Source organism: Elephas maximus, chromosome 6 (assembly GCF_024166365.1).
Source record: "Elephas maximus indicus isolate mEleMax1 chromosome 6, mEleMax1 primary haplotype, whole genome shotgun sequence".
Taxonomy (NCBI): Eukaryota; Metazoa; Chordata; class Mammalia; order Proboscidea; family Elephantidae; genus Elephas; species Elephas maximus.
Window position 1 is genome coordinate 80,505,230 of NC_064824.1, and position 25,332 is coordinate 80,530,561.

At 36.7% G+C, this 25,332-nt stretch overlaps 1 protein-coding gene across 4 annotated transcripts in view; it reads right to left on the reverse strand.

Moving 5' to 3' along the window:
- Positions 1–374: 374 nt before the first annotated feature.
- The window catches only part of PDE1A (phosphodiesterase 1A), a 300,656-nt gene continuing 275,698 nt past the window's right edge, over positions 375–25,332 (reverse strand). Inside the window, exons 14-15 of one of the 4 annotated variants that reach the window (XM_049887593.1) lie at positions 6,510–6,626; positions 375–3,026 (exon numbers count right to left, since the gene is read on the reverse strand). In XM_049887593.1, the coding sequence (XP_049743550.1) occupies positions 6,553–6,626 (74 nt within the window). In that variant the 3' untranslated portion in view covers positions 375–3,026; positions 6,510–6,552. Of the gene's footprint in view, positions 3,027–6,509; positions 6,627–21,463; positions 21,948–22,443; positions 24,717–25,332 lie in introns of those variants that run through there. The other 3 variants (XR_007517882.1, XM_049887595.1, XM_049887594.1) reach the window with 3 other exon arrangements.

Here is a 25,332-nt window from a genome sequence, read left to right on the forward strand (position 1 = left end):
AGCCCTGGTGGTGCAGTGGTTAAGAGCTTGGCTGCTAACCAAAAGGTCAGCAGTCTGAATCCACTAGCTGTTCCTTGGAAACCTTTGGACAGTTTTACTCTCCTATATGGTCACTATGAGTCGGAATCAACTCAATGGCAACAGGATATGCACTATGCATCTATCCAGGGGCTTGCAGATAATAGGTATAATAGTAAGTGTTCAGTGAATTTTTAACTGAATATTTTCAATTAATTAAAAAATAATTTTCTGACAAAACTTAGATCAATGTTTAAATTAGTGTACTCTGGTTTCCCCTGACTTCTCCAATTGTTTTATCTTCACCAAATTGATTTACATCAGACACCTAATCATCTGTAATATTTTTGCTCAGATATGATTTATTTAGCAATCATATATAATAGGAAATACAGAGAATTGCAGCAGAATAAAAACAAGAATTGTAGGCTGTCATGTTAAAACTTAAATAAAAGAGGTACTAGTTAAACAAAAAGGCATAGGAAATTACAAGATACATATGTTGGGTGGCTGAGGATAAAAATGCAAAGCAAGACATTCAAAGTGCAGCAGCCTAAAACTCATCAATCTCTTCAGTATGGCCTCAGCATTGCTATTTGCAGAAGGGATGGGCACAGATGACATCAACTCTGACTTCCTACTAATTAGTAGCTGTGTCTGTCTTTGCTTTTTTCATTGTCCTATGAGGCGCTGGATGGGATGGAGCTGAAAAAGTCACCTACCTGTAGGAGAGAGAGAGAAAGGGAGAAGGAAGGAAGAAATAAGAAAGATAAAAAGGACAAAAAAAAAAAAGAGAAGAGGGAGAGAGGAAGAGGATAAAGAAAGCAAAAGAAGGAAAGAAGGAATGAGGGAGAATAGAGGGAGAATAGAAGAAGAAAAAGTGTGTAAAAGCAACATGACAACTCTTTTGAAGAAATAGAGCATCTTTTCCCCACTCCTTCTAGAAGTTTAATCACAGTGCTTTATAAGTCACATAACCTGGAAAATTAGATAAAAGCCCAGATACAGAAATTGATGAATTCTTTATATGCGACTATTGTTTATTAACAAAGCCTGTAGATCTGAAAGCATTAAAAGGAACAAAGTGGACATGTCTCCTATTACATTTCAGAAGCAGTTTTTCAGTTTATTTCTCCCTTGAGAGATTCTATAGCTTTACTGGCTCAAATAGGAACGATAATGATTAGACCTTCTGATAGTCTGATTCTATTTTAAATGCAGAATATTTTCTAGCTGGTAAGTAGCTAGTTTTAAAAAGACATTAAAAGCAGTAGTTTCTCCATAAATAGAAATAAAAAGTTCATTTTTAAAGAACAAAAAGTTCACTAAGATACCACTATGATGTACATATCTATACATTTCCCTCAACACATCATCATAGATCAATCTTTACTGCTTACATATAAAATATGCACTGCATTATAATGTCTATGATACAAATTCAATTACTTAGCTATGTGCTGCACAAGGTTCGGGCAAAAGAAAAGCTAAGGACCTTATTTACAGAACATTTAAAAGCATGTTATATACCTCCTATGCACAAATATATCTTAAATTACAATGTTGCATACTAAATATGCATATAGAATATGGCTTACACATTAAAAGTGATCCAAGTTGTGAGTTATATAATCCCACCACTTAGAGGTAAAAGCTTCTGATTGTATCCATTTCTAGAATATTGCTTAGTATCGTGGAACCCAAGAAAGAAGCAGTATAACAGAAAACTCGTTAGGATGGATGTACCCTCTTTCACTTCATTCTCATTTGATGGCTAGCTACTCTTGCTGATTTTTCCATCCAATTTTTACCTTTCACAAAGACAGGTTCACTAAGCTCACAACCATGGATGTGTTTGTACAGTGAAAAAGTGAAAAGTTACAACATCTATTTGTGCTTGACCTTTCTTGTCAACTAATAACAAAAAAGGAAGTTCTTCAGTTTGGATCAAAGGAAGGCTTTGCACATGCTCAGGCGAAAATAAAGGAGGAAGCAGGGCCTCCAAGGAGGCACACTTTGTTTCTATGTAGCAAAATTAAAAAGTCATGTCACATAGTGTCACCTGTACAGAAAAGTGTGGGCTTCCATCTTCACAGATATTTTCCCATCCACACACACACACACACACACACACACGCACACACACTTCTCATCGCTTTTCCCTTGGTCCGTAATATATTTTTCTAAAGCCTGGCAGGATTAATACCCCAGCAGGCAAATTCCATTTTCAGTTCTAGTGTTTGTCTCCAACAACAGCCGAAGGTTTTTGTTGTCTTGGGCTTTAGGTAATGCAGGATTTTCAATGCGACTATGCCCATGTAAGGGATGCATTGGTGCTTTGAAACCACGTGAAGGTTGCAGGTTGGTCCAACAGTCCCAGGAAAAGGTTTTACTGCTGTTTCTCAGCTCTAGAGTTACAATGAGGTTTTTCATCAGGTCCCAGAGCCTGTGCAATGATGTTCTTTTGTTGCCATAGGACTTCAAACATAGCTTCTGAACAGTCCCACTCCTAATTTTGTTTCCATATGTTTAAAATTGTAAGGGCAATCTAAATAGCCTGATCCTCAAAGCTAAAAAAAAAAAAAAAATACTTTCCATAATTTGTTTTTGCTTTCTTTTTTTATTTAGACCTTAAAGAATTTATAGTTATAGCACTCTGTGTAAAACAGCAAAAAAGAAATGAAAAAAAATCCCTCATCTTCACATGTGACTGGGTCCATAGTAATGAAAATTTTTAAATTGTTCAACTTTTGTTTTAAAAATTTCTCTGGCTTGATTGAAGAAGTCCAATTTGTGGACATAAAACAATGGCAGAAGCACTGGCCAAAAACTCTAATAGCAACTTTGAGTGTATTTATTTGGCCTGAGTTACCAGCTTGGAATTTATGTTCTTCTTATTAATTCCTTCTATAGGAGTCCATAAAAATGGCCCAATCCAAGTATAGATTGAAAGGGAAGAATATAGCTTGTTGGAAAGTTGAGGATGTTTTAGAGCTGTTCTCAGTATCCTGAAATAAAATCCAAATGAAAGTGTTGATTATGATTTAGTCATATATAGGCATTGATTATGGCAATTTCACATTGGACTTTATACACCTTGTCAAAAATAAACGATTTATCAGTACAGATATTGGTATTATACCATTTGGAATTCCTCTTCCTATTTATTCTGGAGTGTGAGAGAAGGAGAGAAAGTGAATCTTTGGATCAGAAATCACAAAGTCAAATAGCTACAGAGGCCTGACAGCTAGTAGAAATGAGCTATGTGGGTCTGTGCAAGTATAGAACAAACTAGAGTGACGGGAACTGTAGTGAACTAAAGAGCATAAACCAAGTCTAAAGATACATAAAAAGATATTTTAACTCAGTGTGGAAGACAAACAAGAAAATCTATAGGCTAAATTCAGCCCACAAGCCACCAGTTTTTGACCTCCTCTTAGATGGTGACCTCTAAAGAGCTGGCATTGGTAGGGATAGGGGCCACTTCATTCCCAATGAATAACGGGTCTGATATTGGTTTGCTTTTAACATGCTTGAAATCTCTGACATATCTTTCAAAGAAACCAATATGATAAAAGATATGCCACTATCTTTTATATAATACAGCAGCATAGGATTGTATATCCAACTCCAAATCCATTCATGTTAACAAAAACATAAAAGAAAAATGTAAGCAAAACAAGATTTTGTGGACTGAAGTCTCTTAGGAATGCTGGTGAAATTAGACAACAGCTTGAAAAGAAGATTTCAAAGGTTCCTGTTTCTTGCCCTTAGTGTAGTACCACACATGGATTTATGGAGTCTCAACATAAAAAAAAATAATTAGGCCTATTTCCTGAGAAAGATGACTTTTGTTGTTAGTGTCTCATGGTGGGTCCTGCACATTGAGAATGTAGCAGGCGATGAGCCTTCAGAGACATGGAGGGAAAATCTCTTCATGCTTGATTCCTACATAGCCCTGCCTCCGATCACTCATTTTCCACTGCCCAGTCCTGTCAGGGCTGCCCTAAGATCTACACACATTCTTTGATTATAGCCAGTGAAAGAATAAGCTATCAGTTACAAAGAGGGTATTGTGAGTTTGCAAACTGGGAGCTAAGAGGCCAAATCTCACATTAAGACATTTTTTGCTGGCCCCCACAATGTTTCAAAACCTTTGAGCCAACATTAAAAATGAGAAGATTTTACATTAAAAAAAAAATCTTTTAACTAATAGGAACATCTGGAAGTACTGGACCCCAACAGTGTCTGGCTGTAGCTCTCAGGTCAAGTGTATTCTGCTCTTTCTATGTTTCCAAGGCTGACCACTCTCTATCATCCCCTAGTCACCATATATGAGTCATAGTTGTCAATTATCACCTCTTCTACACTATAAATCTTCCACTGAATTAGCATTCTCTAACACATACTTGGAGCCCTGGTGATACAGTGGTTAAGAGCTCGGCTGCTAATCAAAAGGTTGGCAGTTGGAATCTACCAGCCATTCCTTGGAAACCCTGTGGGGCAGTTCTACTCTGTCTTATAGGGTCACTGTGAGTCAAAATCAACCCAATGGCAATGGCTTTTTTTTTTTTTTTTTGGTTTAACACATACTTATCTGTGCCCAGGTGGTGAAACACTTAAGCACTTGGCAGCTAACTGGAAAGGTTGGCAGTTCCAACTCATGCAGTGACTCCAACGGAGAAAGATCTGGTAATCTGTAAAGACCGCAGCCTGGAAAACCTTATGGGGCAGTTCTACTCTGTCACCTGGGATCACTATGAGTCAAAATTGACTCAACAGCACCTAACAAAGACAATATACTTTAGGAGCCCTGTTGGCTCAACGGTTAAAAACTCAGCTGTTAACCAAAATGTTGGCCCACCCAGAGGCTCCACAGGTGACAGACCTGGTGATCTGCTTCTATAAAGATTACAGGCTGGGACACCCTATGGGGCAGTTCTACTCTGCACACATGGTGTCACCATGAGTTAAAATTGACTCAAAGGCACCTAACAGCAAAGACATATGCTTTGGAGTCGTGGGGTGGTATAAACAGTTAAATGCTCGGTTGTTAATTGAAAGGCTGGCGGTTTGAACCCACCTAGAGGCACCTCAGAAGAAAGCCATGGTGATCTGCTTCTAAAAATCATAGCCTTGAAAACCCTATGGAGTGAAGTTCTACTCTGCAATACATGGGGTCATCATGAGTTGTAATCTTGTTGGCAACTGGTGGTGCTGATATATACTTTGGGGCTCTATCATATATCATCAGGACTTAGTACTCTTCTAAAACAACCATGGACTCTAAAGATAATAAAATTATAGCTTGGATGGACAGTATGGAGAGAAATTGCTGCTGTTAAGATGAGGCAATATATTCAGATCGTTAATTATAGAGACAGTCACTTTGCAGCTTGATTTCTTTGTGAGTTGCATACATAAAATAGGAACCACAAGCAGCAGCTCTGGAATTGTTGAGAGAGCTATGTGAGTTAACATATTTCAGATGTTCATCAAAGTACCTGATGCTTGATAATTGCTATTAATGAACCTATTATTATGAATAAAAGAGACAGTCATACAACCAACTCAAGAACATTGAGCAAGATATTATCTTAAAAAGCTAATCATAATTAAACTTTTTCATATCTAAAGCAACATCTGAGGAACTAATGATTACCTCTCAAAGGCTTGGTACGGTACCCTCAGCATTTTTTTCTTACTCCTACTCCCACCTCACCAGCAGGACCAACACTTTGGGCTTATTTTTTACTTTTTCTAGGAGACACTAGATGTATCCACTATACACACATCCTTCCTTTCTACTCCCTGCACCTCCTCTGTTTGCTCAAGACAGTTGTTCTCAACTTTAAACCAAAATAGGCCTGTTGCCATCAAGTTGATTCTGACTTATAGCAACCCTACAGGACAAAGTAGAACTGCCCCACAGCGTTTCCAGGAGTGCCTGGTGGATTCGAACTTTTTGGTTAGCAGCCTCAGTAGGCAGAAATACTCACAAATAAGCTCATGAAAATTTCATATTTCCAAGGTATCACTCCCAGAGTAAATAATTTGATAGAGCAAAGGTGGCCCTAGGAGCTGAGTTTTTTAAAAGAGAACCACTGGTGCTGATTTCCACAGATTTTGGTGAATACTGATTTTTGTTTGATCTTATGTTCCTACCTTGTTGTTATCACCTGGTGTAAAATATTTGTATTTGCTACATGAAGTGGAAAATAAAATGAGGACTAAACCTCCACATAGAAAATAGCTTATTATTTTTAAGGGTTAAAGCATCTCGGTAAGTATAATTTTTATTGATGAGCAATTCAAGAACGTTTGGAAAAACTAAATATTTGCCCCCCTGTTAAGGTTTTGCTCTGAAAGCCAGAAGACAGACACTTTAAAAATGAATTCAAGAGGGCATTTAGGTCAGATAACTTTACCTTTAACGATAGCCTACAAACCATTTATTTTAGAAATTAGGTTTCTAGTATTGATAAAATTACCTCTCATGTTTAAAATGACAGGAGCCATTAATGTGTTTCAAGCCTACGAATGTGTATCAGTATGTTTTTCTTCGGCATTTACTAAGTCTTCTGAGTTCCTATGAAGATCAGGTTCACCTAAAAAAATTAAAAAGAAAAAAGCAAACAAACAAAAACCAATTAGGCCTTTGGAAAAACCTAATAAGGTCAGGAGACTGGAGTACTTGTAGAATGTCTGGAAGATTGGATTTTGTAACGGATTCTGTGGGATATTTCTCCAAAAGGTACCAGGCATTTACACTTCAGGTTGAAGATTTATAAAGTATAACAAGTCACCTTATGGTAGTTATACAGCTCTTTGAAGTTACCGTTTAATCTGGGAATACAGATATGAAACAGATGAGAGATGCTTAAACATCTGTTAAATCACATGTAAAAACTGTGTATGTCTTGAATATTTTTTAATCAAAACTTTTTTTAAACAAACCCTTTAATGATCGGTGTCTTTTACCACACCCTGGTTAGTTCCTGTGAATTTAAAACAAAAGAGGGTAAGAGAATAGTAATGTTTAAAATAGACATAATTTGTCAAGACAACCTAATGGAATTTATAGTCCCCAAATCACTCAGCTTCTATATAAACCTTGAAGAAAAACATTAGCACAGAAAATGTTCCAACGTTTCTGGAAAGGTTGTAGAGAATTGATTAAAGACAGAAATATATATTTCAAAACTATATGGATGAGAGGCCTACAACATGAGGAAGGTGAATAAAAGAAGCAGACATTGCTGAGTCACTTGAAATACTTTTATATTTAAAGAAATAGTCATATATAATAGAATGCTCTCTGTGTCTAGAGTCTGTTTGAAGATATTCTAACAATTCAACTTTGTGCCAGTTAATTTTGAGATGATTCCTTCAACATATATCATGAGACCATGTGGTTTCAGGAGCCCTAGTGGCACACCCTGGTGGTGCAGTAGTTAAGAGCTTGACCACTAACCAAAAGATTGGCAGTTTGAATCTACCAGCTGCTCCTTAGAAACCCTATGGGGCAGTTCTATTCTCAGCAGCAATGGTTTTTTTTTTTTTTTGTAATGTGGTCTTCATTGCGACAGATTTTTATTGAGGTCATAAAATTAGTAAGCATATATAGAACTTACGTGGTGTTATCCCAAATTTCTCTCTCATGGGCTCTTCAAAATATATCCAATGGAGGAAATTATCCTTTGTCTCAGGATCAATTTCTAGCAGTCTTATAACTTTTCTGATCATTCTTAGATAATGGAAATGAACTGTGGTCACTGTAAATTGCCAGAGTTCCAACTTAGAAGGTCTGGCCACATGTCGCACTACACATCAATCCTCAAACATAGGACCTCTTTCCCACCTTAAGCTTGCTATAGAGCCCACAGTGTGGAGGGAGAGAAGAAAGGTGACTTTTTTTTTTTTAAATTCCTTTTTGGCCTCTTGAGCTGGAGCATAGGAGAAAAGAGGACTAAGAAGAGCAGGAAACTTCTTACATGACTAGTGCCATTGTAGGATGGCTTTGTACTCACTAGACCTGGCAGGTGTTTAGAGAAGAATCTTGTTTTGGGAACACATTCATGGGCTCTTCAGAGACTGTTTGACAAGTACCATGGCTAGAAACTTCTCACCAGCTTGGTATGGCCACATGAATCTCTGGTTCCTTTACAACCTCCACAGTCCCTAGGTATTAGTTGGCACATGTCCAGTTTCCATCTGCTGAGGTGCCATCACCCTTCCAAATATGGGTGGCCCATGATTGGTTCACATGAAACACCGATGAAGAATTTGTCCCCAAAAACTCTTTGAGGAAAGGCTGAAACCTATACAGCCTACTTGACTTTGACTAATGTGTGTTATCATCTAATCCTTTAGATCTCTCATGCAGAAACCACACTCCATTTCCAATATCCTCTTAGCTTCAAGCTCTCCAAGCATCCTGGGGAAGCTACCTCTTTTGACTGGAGATGAATAGAGAAGCATTCCTACACCTTCCCCAATAGCAGAGATGTCTTTAAAGAAATTCTTCTTGTAAATTCTTTAGTCTTCAATAACCTGATGCTTTCATATGTTTGAACAAGGTGACAGCTTTTGAATTCCTGCCTCACAACTAATTTTGTTTTCTGACACTTATCACTTAGGGGCTTAGCTTCTGATTTAATATCCTGTTACTTTAGACTAGAACAGAACAAACTAAAATAGAATAGCATAACAAAAGGGGCGGGAATGAAATGGAATAGGATAGAATAGAACAGACTTTTAAAGGGACGGTATATAACTAATGAACTAATTTATTGGTTCTCAAAGTTTTTGAGTGAAACTTTTATAATGGGTAAAGGACACTGAAGTCCACCTATCCCCAAATGTTGTTAATTTTAGGGGATAAAGAACAGAATAATAGATATTTGGAAGAGGAACAAAATAATCAAAATGTAACAATTATTAAAAAAAATTCTAAAATGATATGCAAATTATATGCTAGAATAATTCTATACCTGCAATGAGAAAATCAGCAATAAAATCTATGACCAACCCAAGACAAGAGTTATGTAGCACTGAAAATAAAGCATCTACCTTGAAAACTAGAATTCCTGCTACTTGTAGGGACACATGCACACCACTGCCAACCACTGCATGTTAGCCTGATTACATGCTGGATTAGAGTCCCCAGCAAATTCAAATCTTTAGTTGTAGAAGCCTTTACAATTAATTTAGGTAATACTACCTGTAAGTAACCCTTAAAAAACCCTTAGGCTTTCACAAAAAGAAATCATCATTCTGATACAACATTTTGTCAGAAAATAAGAAATAACTTGCACTTTCAATCCATTAAAGATCATCTTAAATGACCTTCATGACCCAAGAGTTGTTTGTAAGTGCCATCAAGTCAATTTTTGACTCACAGCAACTCCATGTGACAAAGTAGAACTGCCCCATATGGTATTCTAGGCAGTAATCTTTATGGGAAAAGATTCCCAGGTCCTTCTCCTACGGAGCAGATGGGTGGGTTCAAAGTGCCAACCTTTTAAAAGTTAGCAGTCAAGAGCTTAACCGCTGCGCCACCAGGGCTCCTTGGCCCAAGAGTGGTCTATGTAAAAGACCTCAAGAAACATCGATGGTAGTCAGAGGTTCATTTTTTAGTCAGGGGCTCCTCTTGTAATCTGACAAAACTTATGGACTCCTTTTTGCAATAAAATTCTTAAATAAATAAAATACATAGGATTAAAAAGGATTCCACTTACAGTAAAATATAATTATCAAGGTATTTAAATAAACATAGCAGTGTGATATAGTAATATACATACTCCTTTATGCATTAAATAATAAGGTCTAGCTGAAGGTTTATTATCTATGTAACTTTGATGTAATGATGGCATATGATATGTCAAGATATCTCTAAGAATTTAAACTTGTTATGAAAGTATCTGTGAGTGCTACCAGTAACAAACACAAGTAGCATGAATGTTACTTTCTATTGTTTTCTAGAAATGAAGGAAATGCTAAATTTTAGTTAAAGGTTAGTAAAAATAGCTCTCTGAGTAGACAGATCCCATCTGTGTATCCCAGGGTTCAGACCTTTAATCTAGTCTAACTTCACTTTACAGGGGAGAAACAGGCCCAGAATGATCAAGGGATTTTCTCCAGTGCAGACCAGAAATAGAACCTGAAGTCAAAACTGAGCTTTTTAGTCATTGCTCCTACAACAAGACCAGTAGACTGACCTTGTACATTCACTTCATTGACATGATCTGCAAGATTACACACATGGGAAGCTCTTCCTTTAGAAATGCAAATGTAATATGATCTGGTTAAAGTAAGTGCATAGAAGCTTGTTTGATCCTACAACAAGGAAAAAGGTAGTGGAAGTAGGGGATCTTGGATATTCTATCTCGAAGAGCTTTTAGGTGTTCATCTAAACCGATTTCAAAAGTTAAAACTTTGAAAAAATAATTTGTAAAATGACGAAAAGAGTTTGGCTTTTATTTCTAAAAAGAGTCTAAATTCAGCAGGGTTTGGGGAGTGGTCACAGGAGGGACAGACCTACCAAGACAAACAGAAATCCTGTAAATTTAGGTAATCCAGGTTCTTAGCTTGCTATTTGAGATCACTAATATTTTATTAGAATCATAGGACATTAGATTCATAGATGACGTAAAATGATCCCTGCAGTGAGTAACACAACAAAGCATACTATCAGGGGATGTTAGAGACTTCAGCTCTCTAGTCATGGTCTCATTGAACTACTGTTTGTAAATTAATTATTACACAACTTAAAATGTAACAATAATTAACACTTTGTGAACACCTAGTAGGTGGCAGAGACAATATTTTAAGTGCGTCATACATCTTAACATACTTAATCCCCATAACAACCCTATGAGGTGGGGTTTAACAATTGTTGAAACTGAAATATAGCTTGAGTGATATGCCCAAGGTCTCAAAGCTGACAAGTGGCTAGAACCCTCTGAAAAAGCCAAACCAGGATTTTCACCTCTAGTAACATCGTTTCTCAAAGCACGATTGTCCACATACTACCTTCACCACTTCTGCCAGTTGCACGTGCCACCTATCCTTTTACTTACCTGGTATTCTTTTTAATATACTTTGTTTTTTAGAGCAGCTATAGGTTGATAGAAAAACTATAAAGAAAGTACAGAAAGTGCTCATGTACCCCATAAACACACAGTTTCTCCTATTAACATCTTGTATTGATGAACGTATATTACTATTAACTACAGTTCATAGTTTACATTAGGGTTCATTCTTTGTGTTGTACAGACGTATGGGTTTTGACAAATGCGTATGCCATGTGTCCACCATTACAGTATCATACAGAATAGTTTCACTGCCCTTAAAATGTCCTGTACTCCACCCATTCATCCCTCCCCCCAACCTTCCCCTGAACCTCTGGCAATCTGACCTAATGTTTTTCTTTACACATGCTTTAAATCTACTCCCTTTTAAAAACTCAGTTTTGCCCTAAACAGTATTTTTTTTTTTAAATAGAAACAACAGATATGCTAGTGGTATTTTTTTAATACATAGGATTCATAATTAACACAAAAGATTTCTTTTATAGATATAAAAACACAATTCATGTGATAGTTTATAATACATTCTCACATATATTTCTAACTTGTCCAACCCAACAACCCTTGAATGTGAGTAGGAAAGTGATTGCTACGGTTTCTATCTTAGGGATGATGAACACATGATCAGAGGGAAAACTGACTTCTCCAAGGCACCATAGCCTAGGTGAGTTTGGAAGACAGAGCTCTAAATTATTCCTCGGAAAAATACTCCTGGTAAATTTCTCTACTTAGCAGCAGTAATGAATAGTGTTTTAAAATTCTTTACCCCACAAGAATTTGGTGTGAACAGTGTTTTTAACAAAAAGATTAGTTCTGGAGTTACACTGCATTCTCATTTCTTCGTGGGAAAAATATTACCTTTGCTATGTATATCGGTGTTTCTTTAAGTAGGCAGATTTGCCTAGGTTGCTTCAGTTTTATTTTTGGTCCATTTATGTAGGTTACGTGGAAGGTAATTAGAATGAATTGATGCGCAAAGATTAGAAATTATAATTACTGGAGAGATGTAGGAAAAAAAAACAAACAGCTTCTGAACCTGATTGGTGTTTTGGCTTCCTCTCATTTGCATTACAGTATGGGAATAGGAAACTCTTGGACATCAGAGGAAAGCACTGTTCCTCTGTTAAGATTTTGCTCTCAATTTACATGCATCTGCAGAGGAAACATTTTTAAGTGTGCTTTCCGCCTTCTACTCTGCATGTAAGAGAAGGGAACACTGAATACTAAGTACTGAGAGAGATGAGGAGACCCTGGTGGCGTAGAGGTTAAGTGCTACAGCTGATAACCAAAAGGTCAGCAGTTCAAATCCACCAGGTGCTCCTTGAAAACTCTATGGGGCAGTTCTACTGTCCTATAGGGCTGCTATGAGTTGGAATCGACTCGATGGCAATGGGTACAGGTAAAAGAGATGAAAGGAAAAAAAGAAGATGGTAGGGCTTCTAAAGAAAACTCCACCTACTTCCCAGATATTTCTCTCCAACCCTGTAAAGTTACAGGAAGTAATATTTTATTTGATAAAGTGTTATACAAAACACAAACCTGGAAATCACTCAATTATTTCTTGGCTCACTAAAGCAAAACAGAAAAAAAAATCTAATTTTAAGGAAAACATATAGATTTACATTAGCAAACTCTAGAACGAATCCATATACCCAATGCTCAAGTGTTAGGTGTTTAAATTACAAGTGATTACAGTATAATCTACAGGTGATCTAGGGAATATGAAAGATTTCTATGTACATTCTCCTGCCATTCAGTGAAATTATACTCAACTTGGGGAGATATTAGCATGTCAAGCAGCCAGAGGTAAAGTGTAGAAGCATAGTTTGAACAAAGGCAGGAGATTGAAAACAAAAAGATGTGCCAAGAAAGATGTGACGCCCAGTTGAAAAAACTTTCTCTAGGAACCCACTGGCTGAAGTAACAATTTCTCCATTCAAATACCATTCTTTTAGAGGAAGGCTCTAATATCTAATAAAATGCAATAAGGGATTTGCATGGTTCAATCACAGATTCTTCAGGAAAAAAAAAAAAAGAAGGTGGCTCTAATGACAGGGAGATGGTAAGAGCATTGATTATCTTAGGGGGCTGGGAACCTGAGAGGGTAATACCTGAGAGAGAAAGAGAGAGAGCGAGGGAAAGAGAGAAAGACAGAGTCTGGAGTAGTGACCTTAAGGCCATTGAAATCACACCTTGTTTGCTTTAGAGTGGCAGGAAATGGTTGTGGATATGATTTGGTTCTTCAGGCCAATTTGATTGAGAGGCAATCCAGTTTCTCAATCAGGGAAGAGATAGGATGAAAATTAAATCTGGGAGGTGTGCCAAAAGTTCCTTTTCTTTATCATATACAAGTGAAAAAAAAAATACATAGAAAATACTGATGAGATATAAAAACAAACTTCTTTGAAATAATAGAGAGATGCATTGTTGGTGTGATTTTATTTGCATTACTATTGTAAAAGAGGTCATTATTCCACTTGTACTAAGCTTCCTAGAGTCTTGGCTCTATCAGCAAGCTGCTGCACAGATGCATGGAACAGAGAAATGCTTCATTGCTCTTTGAGGGTAATTCCAATCATGAGGAAATTGTATTCTTTAGTGGCAAGAGCATTTTTTTTTTTTTTGCATGAGTTTCCACTTACGGAGGTTGAGAAAACAGTCAGGAAAGGATGTCTACTTTGATTTTGCTCTTCATTTTTCCCTATGGAGACCAAAACCACTTAAAATCTTCCCTAGTCAAAAACACAAATTTCAGGCAAATGTTGGTAGTCACCCAAACTTTTAGGAATCTTTAGACGTCCCTGGTGATATTTTGTAAAAACAATTTCACAAATTTGTAGACGGTGTTGAATTGGCACCACCAAATGCCCAAACAATTGTTTTTTTTTCCATCTCATTTAGCCTTAAATCATCAATGCTTCAAGAGTTTGGTTGGAACCTAAGTAGATTAAGGCCCCCAAATCAGGCCAAGATAAAAATCAATTCTACATAGCCCACTCTCTTCTAGTCTGGGTGAGAAAGACTCTAGTGTTCTCACAAAATACCTCTCATGCTATTTATTTGTCTCCTGCATACATACTCCTATCTAACTTAGGCTGGCTATGATGAAAAAAAAAAAAAAATTTTTTTTTTTTTTTTTATGATGAGAGGCTCTTTAATGGGATGTGAGGAGAGAGTCACTCTTATGTACTCAGTTTTTGAAAGTAGCAGTGGAAGAAATTGCTTCTCTGGGCATACATGAAAGTTACTCCTATCCAAGTACACTTTTAAATTGTAAATTCATGCTTTTAAATGAAAGCATTATAAGCAATTAGTCACAAAGTACTTATTGATCTACAGCCATCCAACAGGATGGATAGGGGTCTCAGATCTATAAAGACTAATGTAACAGGATTACTCTCATGATGGAGGTGAACTTATTTAAAATAAATTGTGGGTGCTCTATTATCTCTATATCAAACTAACATCAAAATGATTTCTTACTCTTGTTGAACAGCTTTTATCTGATGAGATTTATGTTTCTTATATCTGTGGGTTTTTCCTTATTAGCAGACCTGCTCAACATACTTTTTAAAATTTCTATTGTACTTTAAGCGAAAATTTACAAATAAAGTCATTTTGTCAGTTTGGCCAATGGTTTATCAATTTTGTTAATTCTTTCAAAGAACTAGCTTTTCATCTTGTTAACTCTTTCAATTGTTTTTCTGTTCTCTATTTCATTAAATTCTGCTCTAATTTTTATTATTTGCTTTCTTCTGGTGCCTGAGGGTTTCTTTTGTTGCTCTCTATTTGTTCAAGTTGTAGGGATAATTCTTGGCTCTTCTTTTTCTATGTGTGCATTTATTGATATAAATTGACCTCTGAGCACTGCTTTTGCTGTTTCCCAAGGGTTCTGATAGGAAGTGTTTTCATTCTTATGGGATTCTATAAATTTCTTTATTCCATCCTTAATGTTGTCTATAACCCAGTTGTTTTTGAGCAGGGTATTGTTCAGTTTGCAAGTGTTTGACTTCTTTTCCCTGCTTTTTCTGTTATTGATTTCTACTTTTATGGCCTATGGTCAGAGAAGATGCTTTGTAATATTTCAATGTTTTGGATTCTGCTAAGGCTTGCTTTATTACCCAATATGTGGTCTATTCTAGAGGATGTTCCATGTGCACTAGAAAAGAAAGTATACTTGGCTGCTATTGGGTAGAGTGTCTGTATATGTCTATGAGGTCAAGTTGGTTGATTGTGGCATTTAGATTTTCCATGTCTTTATTGAGCTTCCTTCTTGGATGTTCTGTCCTTCAATGCGTTAGAGTTTGTTTTATATATTTTGTAGCCCTGTCTTTGGGTGTATCAATATTTAATATGGTTATATCCTCCTGGTATATTGTCCTTTTCATCAATATATAGTGTCCTTCCTTATCCTTTGTGGTGGATTTAACTTTAAAGTCTATTTTGTCAGAAATTAATATTGCCACTCCTGCTCTTTTTTGATTGTTGTTTGCTTGATATATACATTTTTCCATCCTTTGAGTTTTAGTTTGTGTCTCTAAGGTATGTCTGTTGTAGGCAGCATAGAGACGGATTGAGTTTTTTAATCCATTCTGCCACTCTCTACAGGTGCATTTAGTCCGTTTACATTCAGTGTAATTATGGGTAATATGAGTTTAGTGCTGTCATTTTGATGTCTTTTTTGTGTGTTGTTGACGGTTTCTTTTTCCCACTTAATTTTTTGTGCTGAATAGTTTATCTCTATATATTGTCTTTTCCTCTTATTCATTGTTGTTGATTTTGTTTCTGCTGAGTATTTTTTCCTTGTATTTTGATGAATAGAGTTGTTAGTCTCCTTTGTGGTTACCTTAATATTTACCCCTATTTTTCTAAGTTTAAACCTAACTTTTATTTCTTTATATCTCCTTGTCCTCCTCTCCATACGAAAGATCTATATTTCTTAGTCCCTCTTTATAGTTTTATTGTTGTCTTCTTTCACATAATGACCACCGTTTCCCTGTTTTGAGCCTTTTTTTATCTTGATTTATTTTTGTGATTTCCCTGTCTGGGTTGACATCTGGTTGCTTTGTCCAGTGTTCTAGTCTTGGGTTGGTATCTGGTATTATTGATTTCCTAACCAGAGAACTCCCTTTAGTGTTTCTTGTAGTTTTGGTTTGGTTTTTATGAATTCCCTAAGCTTCTGTTTTTCTGGAAATGTCCTAATTTCAGCATCATATTTGAGAGATGTTTTTGCTGGATATATGATTCTTGGTTGGCAATTTTTTTTTTTCCTTCAGTGTTTTATATAAGTTAACCCATTGCCTTATTGCCTGCATGGTCTCTGCCAAGTACAAACCCACTGCCATCGAGTCAATTCCGACTCATAGCGATTCTGCCAAGTACTCCGAGCTTATTCTTATTGACTCTCCTTTGTAGGTGACTTTTTGTTTATCCCTAGCTGCTCTTAAAATTCTCTTTATCTTTGGTTTTGGCAAGTTTGATTACGCCTGTGTGACTTTTGAGGTCTACCTTATGTGGGGTTCTATGAGCATCTTGGATAGATATCTTCTCATCTTTCACAATATCAGGGGAGTTTTCTGCTAACAAATCTTCAACAATCCTTTCTGTATTGTCTGTTATCCCTCCCTGTTCTGGTACTCCTATCACTCGTAGGTTACTTCTCTTGACAGAGTTCCACATGATTCTAGGGTTTCTTCATTTTTTTTTAATTCTTTTGATTTTTCTTCAAATATATTGGTGCCAAGTGTTTTAAAGTGTTTTATCTTCAATCTCACTAATTCTGCCTTCCTCAATTCTGCTCCTCTGACTTTCTATTGAGTTATCTAATTCTGTAATTTTATTGTTAATCTTCTCAGTTTCTGATTGCTGTCTCTCTATGGATTCTTGCAACTTATGAGATTTTTCACTGTTTTTGAATAACCTTTTTAATTTCTTCAACTGCTTTATCTGTGTGTTCCTTGGCTTGTTCTGCATTTTGCCTGATCTCCATCCTGATCTCATTCCTGATGTCTTGAAAAGCTCAGTATATTAATCTTTTGTATTCTACATCTGGTAATTCCAAGAATGCATCTTCATCCAGAAGATCCCTTGATTCTTTGAAAGCTTGTTGAAGTGATCATGGTCTGCTTCTTTACGTGATTTGATTTTGACTGTTTGGTTTTTTGTTGTCTCCGAGCCATCTATACATGATTGTATTAGTTTGTTTGCTTACTGTATCCTAGCTTCTTGCTTTGTTTGGTTTTGATATGCCCAAATAGGCTGCTTGAGTGAGCTGGCTTGATTATTTTCACCTTTGAAGCTCTAATGTCCTGTCACCAGATGGCTACAGCTGTTGTCAGGTATGTGAGCCTAGGAGTCCATTCACTTTTCTTGTATGGATTCAGCTCAGGTGTCCAGGTAGTTGGCCATCAAGTGTGTGGTACAGGCTCTGTCCTACAGTCTTAGAGGGGCAGCAGTGATTGGTGTAGGTATAGGTATCTGGTTCTGAACAAGGTAGGGGGCTGACAACTGTCCCGAGTGTCTGTGAGGAAAGCACATCCATGTTCCCTAGAGTACACAGGTGCGTGGGTTCTGTAGATGGACCATGGACACCCAATGCTTTTGGTTGTAAGGACTGCGAGGTACCAGTTATCCTTGGACCCCTGTTGTGGGTGGCAAGGTGACACAGGTGGAGCCACCAGTCCTTAGGCTCCTTATGTGGGTAGGTGAGGACCCTGTTTAATAGCAAAGTGGTGTCAAACATCAAACACCCACCTCTCCACTGCACAGCTGAAACAGTTGCAGTGTGCCAACAAAAGCCTATTCTCCTGAAACAGGTCCACACAGGTTCATGCAGTGGGGAAAGATATTCCAAGTCCATGGACTGTTTATGCCTGGATGGGAACTGCTTCTGTCCTGAGCTCCCCAGCTTATTCAAGCTGGCAGATTATCTTTTCCCCCAGTTGTAAATTTATTCCTTCTCCAAGGCTAGGAGAATGGCTCAGGGTGCTCCGCAGAACCTATCTCAGGCCCAAGGAAATCAACAGCCAATGAAGCCTGCTTGGGGGTTGGGGCATGGTAAAATATATGCAAATACTTAGCTTTTGCCAAGAACACTGTCCTTCTCTGGTTCTGGAGCTGTGGGTATGCCATGCAGCTGGCTGGCTGTCACTGAGGAAACTGCATCTGGAATGCTACCGCTAGCCTCACAGCAGTCACTCCAGGGAATGTTGCCTGATGGTTCCTGGCAATTCAGGTCTGGCAACTCCTCTCTGCTTCTGAACTGTCTCTCCCTCCCTCTGCTGCTCAGTCCATTTTCTAACTTTGCCTTTGATGTTCAGGGCTCCTAGCTTGTCATAAGTCTAATCATTTCACTTGTTTGGGGGGGGTCTTTTTTGTAGAGAGATCACCAAAAGTACCTGACTACTCAGCCTCTTGGCTTCACCTCCTCTCTCAACATATTTTATAGATGCCTATCCCAAGAAGGAAGGATGATGTGGGAACACGGAATGCTTTCCTTGTTCAGAGTGCTGAATTTTTTCACCTCCATAAAATTTTCCTGATGTGAATCACAATTAGTACAAGCCTTCCAAGATTAGTTGCTACAAACTTTCCTGTTACAAATCGGGCCTACCTGACAGAGAACAAACAAAACAGAGAGTTCCTGACAGAGCAGGAGAAAAGTGGGGTGCAGAACTGAAATTCTAGTAAAAAGACAAGACTTAATGGTCTGACTGAGACTGGAGGAACCCCAGAACACATGGCCCCTGGACTCTGTTAACCCAGAACTAAAACCATTCCCAAAGCCAACTCTCCAGACAAAGATTTAGACTGGACTATAAGATACAAAATGATACTCGTGAAGAGTGTGTTTCTTAGTTCAAGTAGATACATGATACTAAATGGGTAGCTCCTGTCTGGAGGCAAGATGATAAGGCAGAAAAGGATAGGAGCTGGTTGAATGGACACAGGAAATCCAGAGTGGAAAGGAGGAATGTATGGTCACATTATAGGGATAGCAACTAGGGTCACATTAACAATGTTTGTATAAATTTTTGCATGAGAAACTAACTTGAGCTGTAAACTTTCATCTAAAGCACAATTAAAAGAAAATACTCTTTCTAGGGGAGAAAAAAGAAAAAAAATTAAAAATTGGGCCTAGATTGTGCTTTGAAGATGATATTGTGATAAAGTTTGAACATCAGATTTGTGAAGGTTTTTACCAACTCCGTCTGAGGACATCTTAAATCCCTTCTGAAGGAATCTCTTGGTTCACTTTTCCTTTCCCCTTCACTTTTCATAATTTCCTCTTTGGACAGGAAGAAATTATGGAAATTAAGCATATATGACAAAGGTCAAAGACGTCAGCTATAAGTCTTTCACATGATTTCTGGGAACCTCCTAGATTCCTGTAGTTAAAAGGGAAAGCTATACTAGCCAAGGTATCTAAGATGAGCAAAGGTCCCAAAAGAATTAAACTCAGGAGAACTGAAGAGCTTTGACTGTATACAGAGTCTAAAAACAGGTATACTTGAAGAGATAAAACTAAAGGGGTACAATTAAGAATTGAATTGCTGTAAACCAAGCTTGCTGGACTTAGCTAAAATGTCCTCTTTTAGCTAAGAGAGAGGCTACAGAATGCTTTTTAGAAGACAAGTATCTTAAGTGTCTGAATCCTCAATGAAAGTATTTAGATAGAGATTGTGCATTTTGAATTCTCCAAAATAAATAACTACATCAATCATTCAAAATTAGGCAATTCCATTCCTTCATTAACTCATGCAAACACCTGGAAGGATTTGAAAGACATTTGGGAGATATAGTTTGTAGTGTATCCTGATAGATCAGTTAAGAATGAAAATGCAAGAGAAGAGTCAAGATCAATTAACCATACAGTGATTCACTCAATTGTTAACTGAATTGACCCAGTGCATGTTGTACCATGGGATAAACATTAAAAAAAAAAAAAAAAAAAATTTTTTTTTTTTTTCATATCGAGACCATTATGGGAAAGTCATGTATTTCCATAGTAAACTTCTTTAAGGAAGCCTTCTCTAAGATCTTCATACAGGACAGAGGCACATACATGGACCATACATGAACCCAGGGAATAATAATTATAGAAAACACTAGGTTCTAAGCAATTTGCACATATTAACTCATTTAATACTTACATAGTTCTGTGAGATAGATATCTGTGACATATTTTTTATCATCTCCACTTTACAAATGAGCAAACCAAAAAACATAAATAGCTTGCTCAAGGGTTACATAGCTAAAAAGTGAGGGAACAACAATTGAAATAAGATAGTCCAGTTTCAGAGACCTAGCTCCTAACTCTATACCATACTTTAATACTTGCTACGTTTTTATCTTTCCTCAGTATGTGTATATGCTTTACCTTTAAATTAAATCTGATGGTAAATTATAATTTTTTTTTCTATAGGCAGAACTAGAAAATAAGAATAATTTCTTAGAGAAAATACATTCTAAACACTAGCCAGTCTAAGCTAATTATTGACTACTAAAAGTAGTCAATAATTAGCTTAACCATTAAGTTCACCGATAGAGGATCACAATAAAGAAGACGTAAAAGAGTAGCTTTTAAAAAGGCACTTTTTCCATGAGACCAGAAGAACTGGATATTGCCTGGCTACCATTACTGAAAATTTTGATCAAAGATTCTATAGAAGATTCCTGATGAGAAGGGGGAAAAACGTGGAACAGACCTTCAAATTCTCCTGAAATCCAGACTTCTAGACCCATTGAGGCTAGATGACCCCCCCATGCCCTGAAACTATAGCTCTGAAGAAACCTTTAAACCTTAAGCCAAAAACTATCTCCTCAAACATCTTTAAAGCAATAAATAAAAAGAAAAAATAGTTTAGCTTAATTAGTAAGAAAAGTTTGCCTTGAGTATTGTGCTCTTTTAAAGAATCATCTATGTGATCAAATTGAGAACAGCAACTTGGAAGGTTAGATGAGAACCTTAGGAGACAGGGAGTTTGTATTAATGATGGTGAAATAATTTGGAAGAGGATATCGAGAAAGATGGCACAAGGTGAAGAATGTAACCAAAGTCACTGATTTGTACACATAGAAATGTTGAACGGGTGTATGTTTTGTTGTGTATATTTTTGCAAAAAAAAAAAAACCAGGCAGGAAATAATATGGCTAAACTTAAACTGAAGCATGTGGTGGACGGGTCATTCTTAAATTCAACAAAAACATTTTATTAAACCATTCTTATCCCTGCTGTTTATTCCCACTAGAATATATTTTTTTCAAAGATATCTGTCCCTTAAAATTTTCATAAATCATTTCTTTAAAGGCAGAGAAACATTAAATGCTGTGCAGAGGGACAAACAGTAGAGTTGATGTAAAAGACAAGTTAATAAAAGTCACGCTACCTTTTTGATGTTTTTTAAAAAGGAACATCCAAAGTGAAAATGGGCTTTATTGTAGAAATAACATGCAAAATTAGTGACTGGCCACTCAAAGAAAATTTATTGGCACTCACCATATTATCTTACCAAAGAGAAATGCTACACAACGCCATTTCAGTGGATATTTGAAAGCATATAGACGTAGCCACCAGATGACTCTATCCCCATGGCAGCGAAGTCAGGTCAACGGAAGACTTTGTAGCTGTTATTTATGTGGTTCATGAAGCCAACGCAACAATCTGCAAAACTGGGTTTCCCTTTCTCTCACAGGGCCAGGTATATTTCCAGCAAATAGATTGAAATCTCCAAATCTATTGGTCAAATTAGAGCTGCCTCTACCACGCAGGAGGCTTTACTTAAAAAAGGTGTTTTATTGATCAGGACAACTTATGCTTCCATGGACTGGTTTTTGCATCTGAAAAAAAGGTACTCATTATCAACAATCTAGAGAAAATGTTGTAAAGATGTTGTGAAAAAAATTATAATTAGCATTTATAATCAGCCATGTTTATAGGAATTACGGTGTTTATAGGAATTACGGTGTAAAGATAAACATAATTGACTTATTTTTTATATTTTTTGGTTTTACTACTGAAACCTTTTGTGATTTTTGTATTCATCAGTGGTGATCTTGAGATGATTCATCTTTTTTTCCCCATTTGAGTTGGCTAAAAATCATTCAAGGTCATATAGCCTTAATTCCTAGGGAGTGCAATGCCTCAGGCATAGAAGGCACAAAATAAGTGTGTGTTGATTTCAACTAGACATTCTCAGAATTTGTGAGAGATTATCCTGAAGAATATGGACATCATTTCTCAACGAATAGTATATAAGCATTTGGATGTAGGATAATATTACATAAAGAGATTATCTTTAATTTACTTTAAAAATAAAACATGCTTCCTTTGCTTTTATCATTTTATCAGAAAATGTCTTTTTTTCCTACTGATCTTGTTTGATAACACTACCCAAAAAATCTAACAGTTTCAGGTTATGACTTTCAGGTAGAATTGCACTCTATCACTCCTTAATCTCCTAAGAAAATCATTAATTTTTTGTGTGTGTCTGTGTATCTCACAGGTTATAATCATATCCAATCCTCCTTTCTAATATAATATAAATGTCATAATTTTCTTAACTAATAAACATTTAATTGTGTAAAAATTACCTACAATTTTCATTTGTGAAAGCTGGACAACGGAAGAATTGATGCCTTTGAATTTGGGTGTTGGCTAATAACATTAAATATACCATGGACTGCCAGAAGAACAAACAAATCTGTCTTGGAAGAAGCACAGCCAGAATGCTCTTTAGAAGTGAGATTGGCAAAACTTCATCTCGTATACTTTGGGCATATTTAGAAGGGACCAGTCCTGGAGAAGGACATAATGCTTGGTAAAGTAGAGAGTCAGAGAAAACAGGAAGACCCTCTAAGGGTGGACTGATACACGGCTGCAACAATAGGCTCAAACATATCAATGGTGGTGAGGATGGTGCTGGACCGGGCAATGTTTCATTTTCTTATACATAGGGCTATTACCTAACATTTTCATTTCATTATAGTAGAGGGAGGGGCAATTTTGGCTGAATATGACTTTTGGAGAGAAATTTTTAGCCCATTGGAAGTTCCTTCCCTTTACTAGTTACAAGACTTTGTACTGATTCCATCCCTAGGAGAGTCATAAAAATATAATCTGTTTAGCATAGTCTACACTGAAAACACTGAAAAATATACTGAATATAAATACAGTATAATATGAAGCCCTGGTGGCATAGTGGTTAAGCATTCAGGTTGTAACCAAAAGGTCAGCAGTTAGAATCCACCAGCCACTCCTTGGAAACCCTATGGGGCAGTTCTCCTCTGTCCTGTAGGGTAGTTATGAATTGGAATTGACAGCAACAGGTTTTTTTGGGGGGAGGGGGGTTATATATAATATTACATAGAGTATGGGGCCCTGGTGGCACAATGGTTAAGAGCTCAGCTGCTAACCAAAGTGTTGACAGTTCGAATCCACCACCTACTCCTTGGAAATCCTGTGGGGCAGTTCTTCTCTGTCCTCTAGGGTCGTTATAAGTCAGAACCAACTAGACGGCAACAGGTTTGGGTTTTTTTGTTTGTTATACAGTAGGAATTACTCCCATGTATTCATATGTACATAAATATGGCATACATTAAGTTCTGCATAATCAAAGTAAAACAATGGCAAAGACTGCATTAGTTAAAGCTATTAACAGTGAGATATTGTTCATAGAAAGAAGAATTATATGTAATGGTAAGCACCACCCCTTGACCAAATGGGAAGAACAAAATGTACGCTTTGGATTGAGAGGATTAGTCAAAGGTTGTGGAAATAAATTCTCACATCCTGACTACATCCAACTATCAGTAAAATCTCCAAGAGAGTTGCCCCAAGATAGAGCAGTTTCACAGACCACCTCCCTCCACTTACAGATTCTGCGAGGAACACGCCTTCTGACCACTCATCTTTCTACCAGCCTAGATCTTTGCTTGTCCTAGTGCTACACCTTTGGAGAAACCATTTCTTCACCATTACTAAGCCAGGCAATAATCATGAAGGGGATACAGGCCGCCCTTCTTGCTTTCTACTTTTAGTGTCCACGCAAACAAGTGTGAAGACACACACACCCAATATCACTTAAAATGCCCCAAAGTTTTGCTACTGCTCACAGTTCCTTTATCCATAAACAATTTGGGATGGAAAGTTTAGAAAATATCAACCTGTAACAACTCCTAGTACATGATCTAGAAATTATTCAGAAGGCTACTGAGTATGAATTCAGACAAACCAGATACAAAGCCCAGATTTTTCAAAGACAAATTTTGTGAACTTAGACAAATAATTTAGGTTCTCTGAGCCTAAGGTTGATCAGACTAAAATCCTGCCTTATAAAGTTGCTATAAAAAATATTTGTATACATGACAACAGGTGAACAAAGAAATGTTAAATTTCATTCCCCAGTGCATAATTTTCAACATTTTAAATTTCTGTGGAATATAAACTGCACATTTGAAAGCTCGTTGGATCAATTATGCTAAAAGTAGAAGTAGATTTCATGAAGCACTTACTCTAGTCTTTGGGGTAAGGTTTCACAAGAAATTGTTTCCTCTTTCTTGCATTTACTCCTGCCATGTTGCTAAGCTATTTTCTGTGTATTGTAGGAACTGTGAAAAGGAATCAGAAGGTTAGACTCATTTGTAATATATGTACAAGTCTATGATCTTGGGTGATTTATTTGGCTCCCCTGAACCTCAGTTTCAACCTCAGTTTCCACATTGGTAAATGGTGATAATCACACCTAAATCATAGGATTATTTGGTTGATGGAGCAGGATAATGGCCACAACAGAGCTCAACATGTTGCCTGGCACATAGTATGTACTTAGTAGAATATAAATCTGAATACTGTTTGGCATTAATAGCAATATAATTATAAAAATCATTTATCATACATAATATGCCATACTGTATCTTAAGACATTTCAAACGTAGAATTCAATATATAAAGTTTAGTTATTAGTAAGCTATCACTAATCTATTAAAATATCAGTAATCATAATGTAAATTCAATCTTTTAAAAATTTTAATACTTTCCCATAAATTTTAAACATTTCTGTTATTTTTGGGGGGAATAATTCTAGTCTGGGTTTTTTTTTTTTTTAATTTTCAAGCAATTATATAAGTTCTATAGGTTTTGTGTATCTTTTATTTCCTAATGAGAAATTCAATAAGCTTTTATTGCAATATATACGGTTTTAAATAAACCTGTTTGTCTACTATA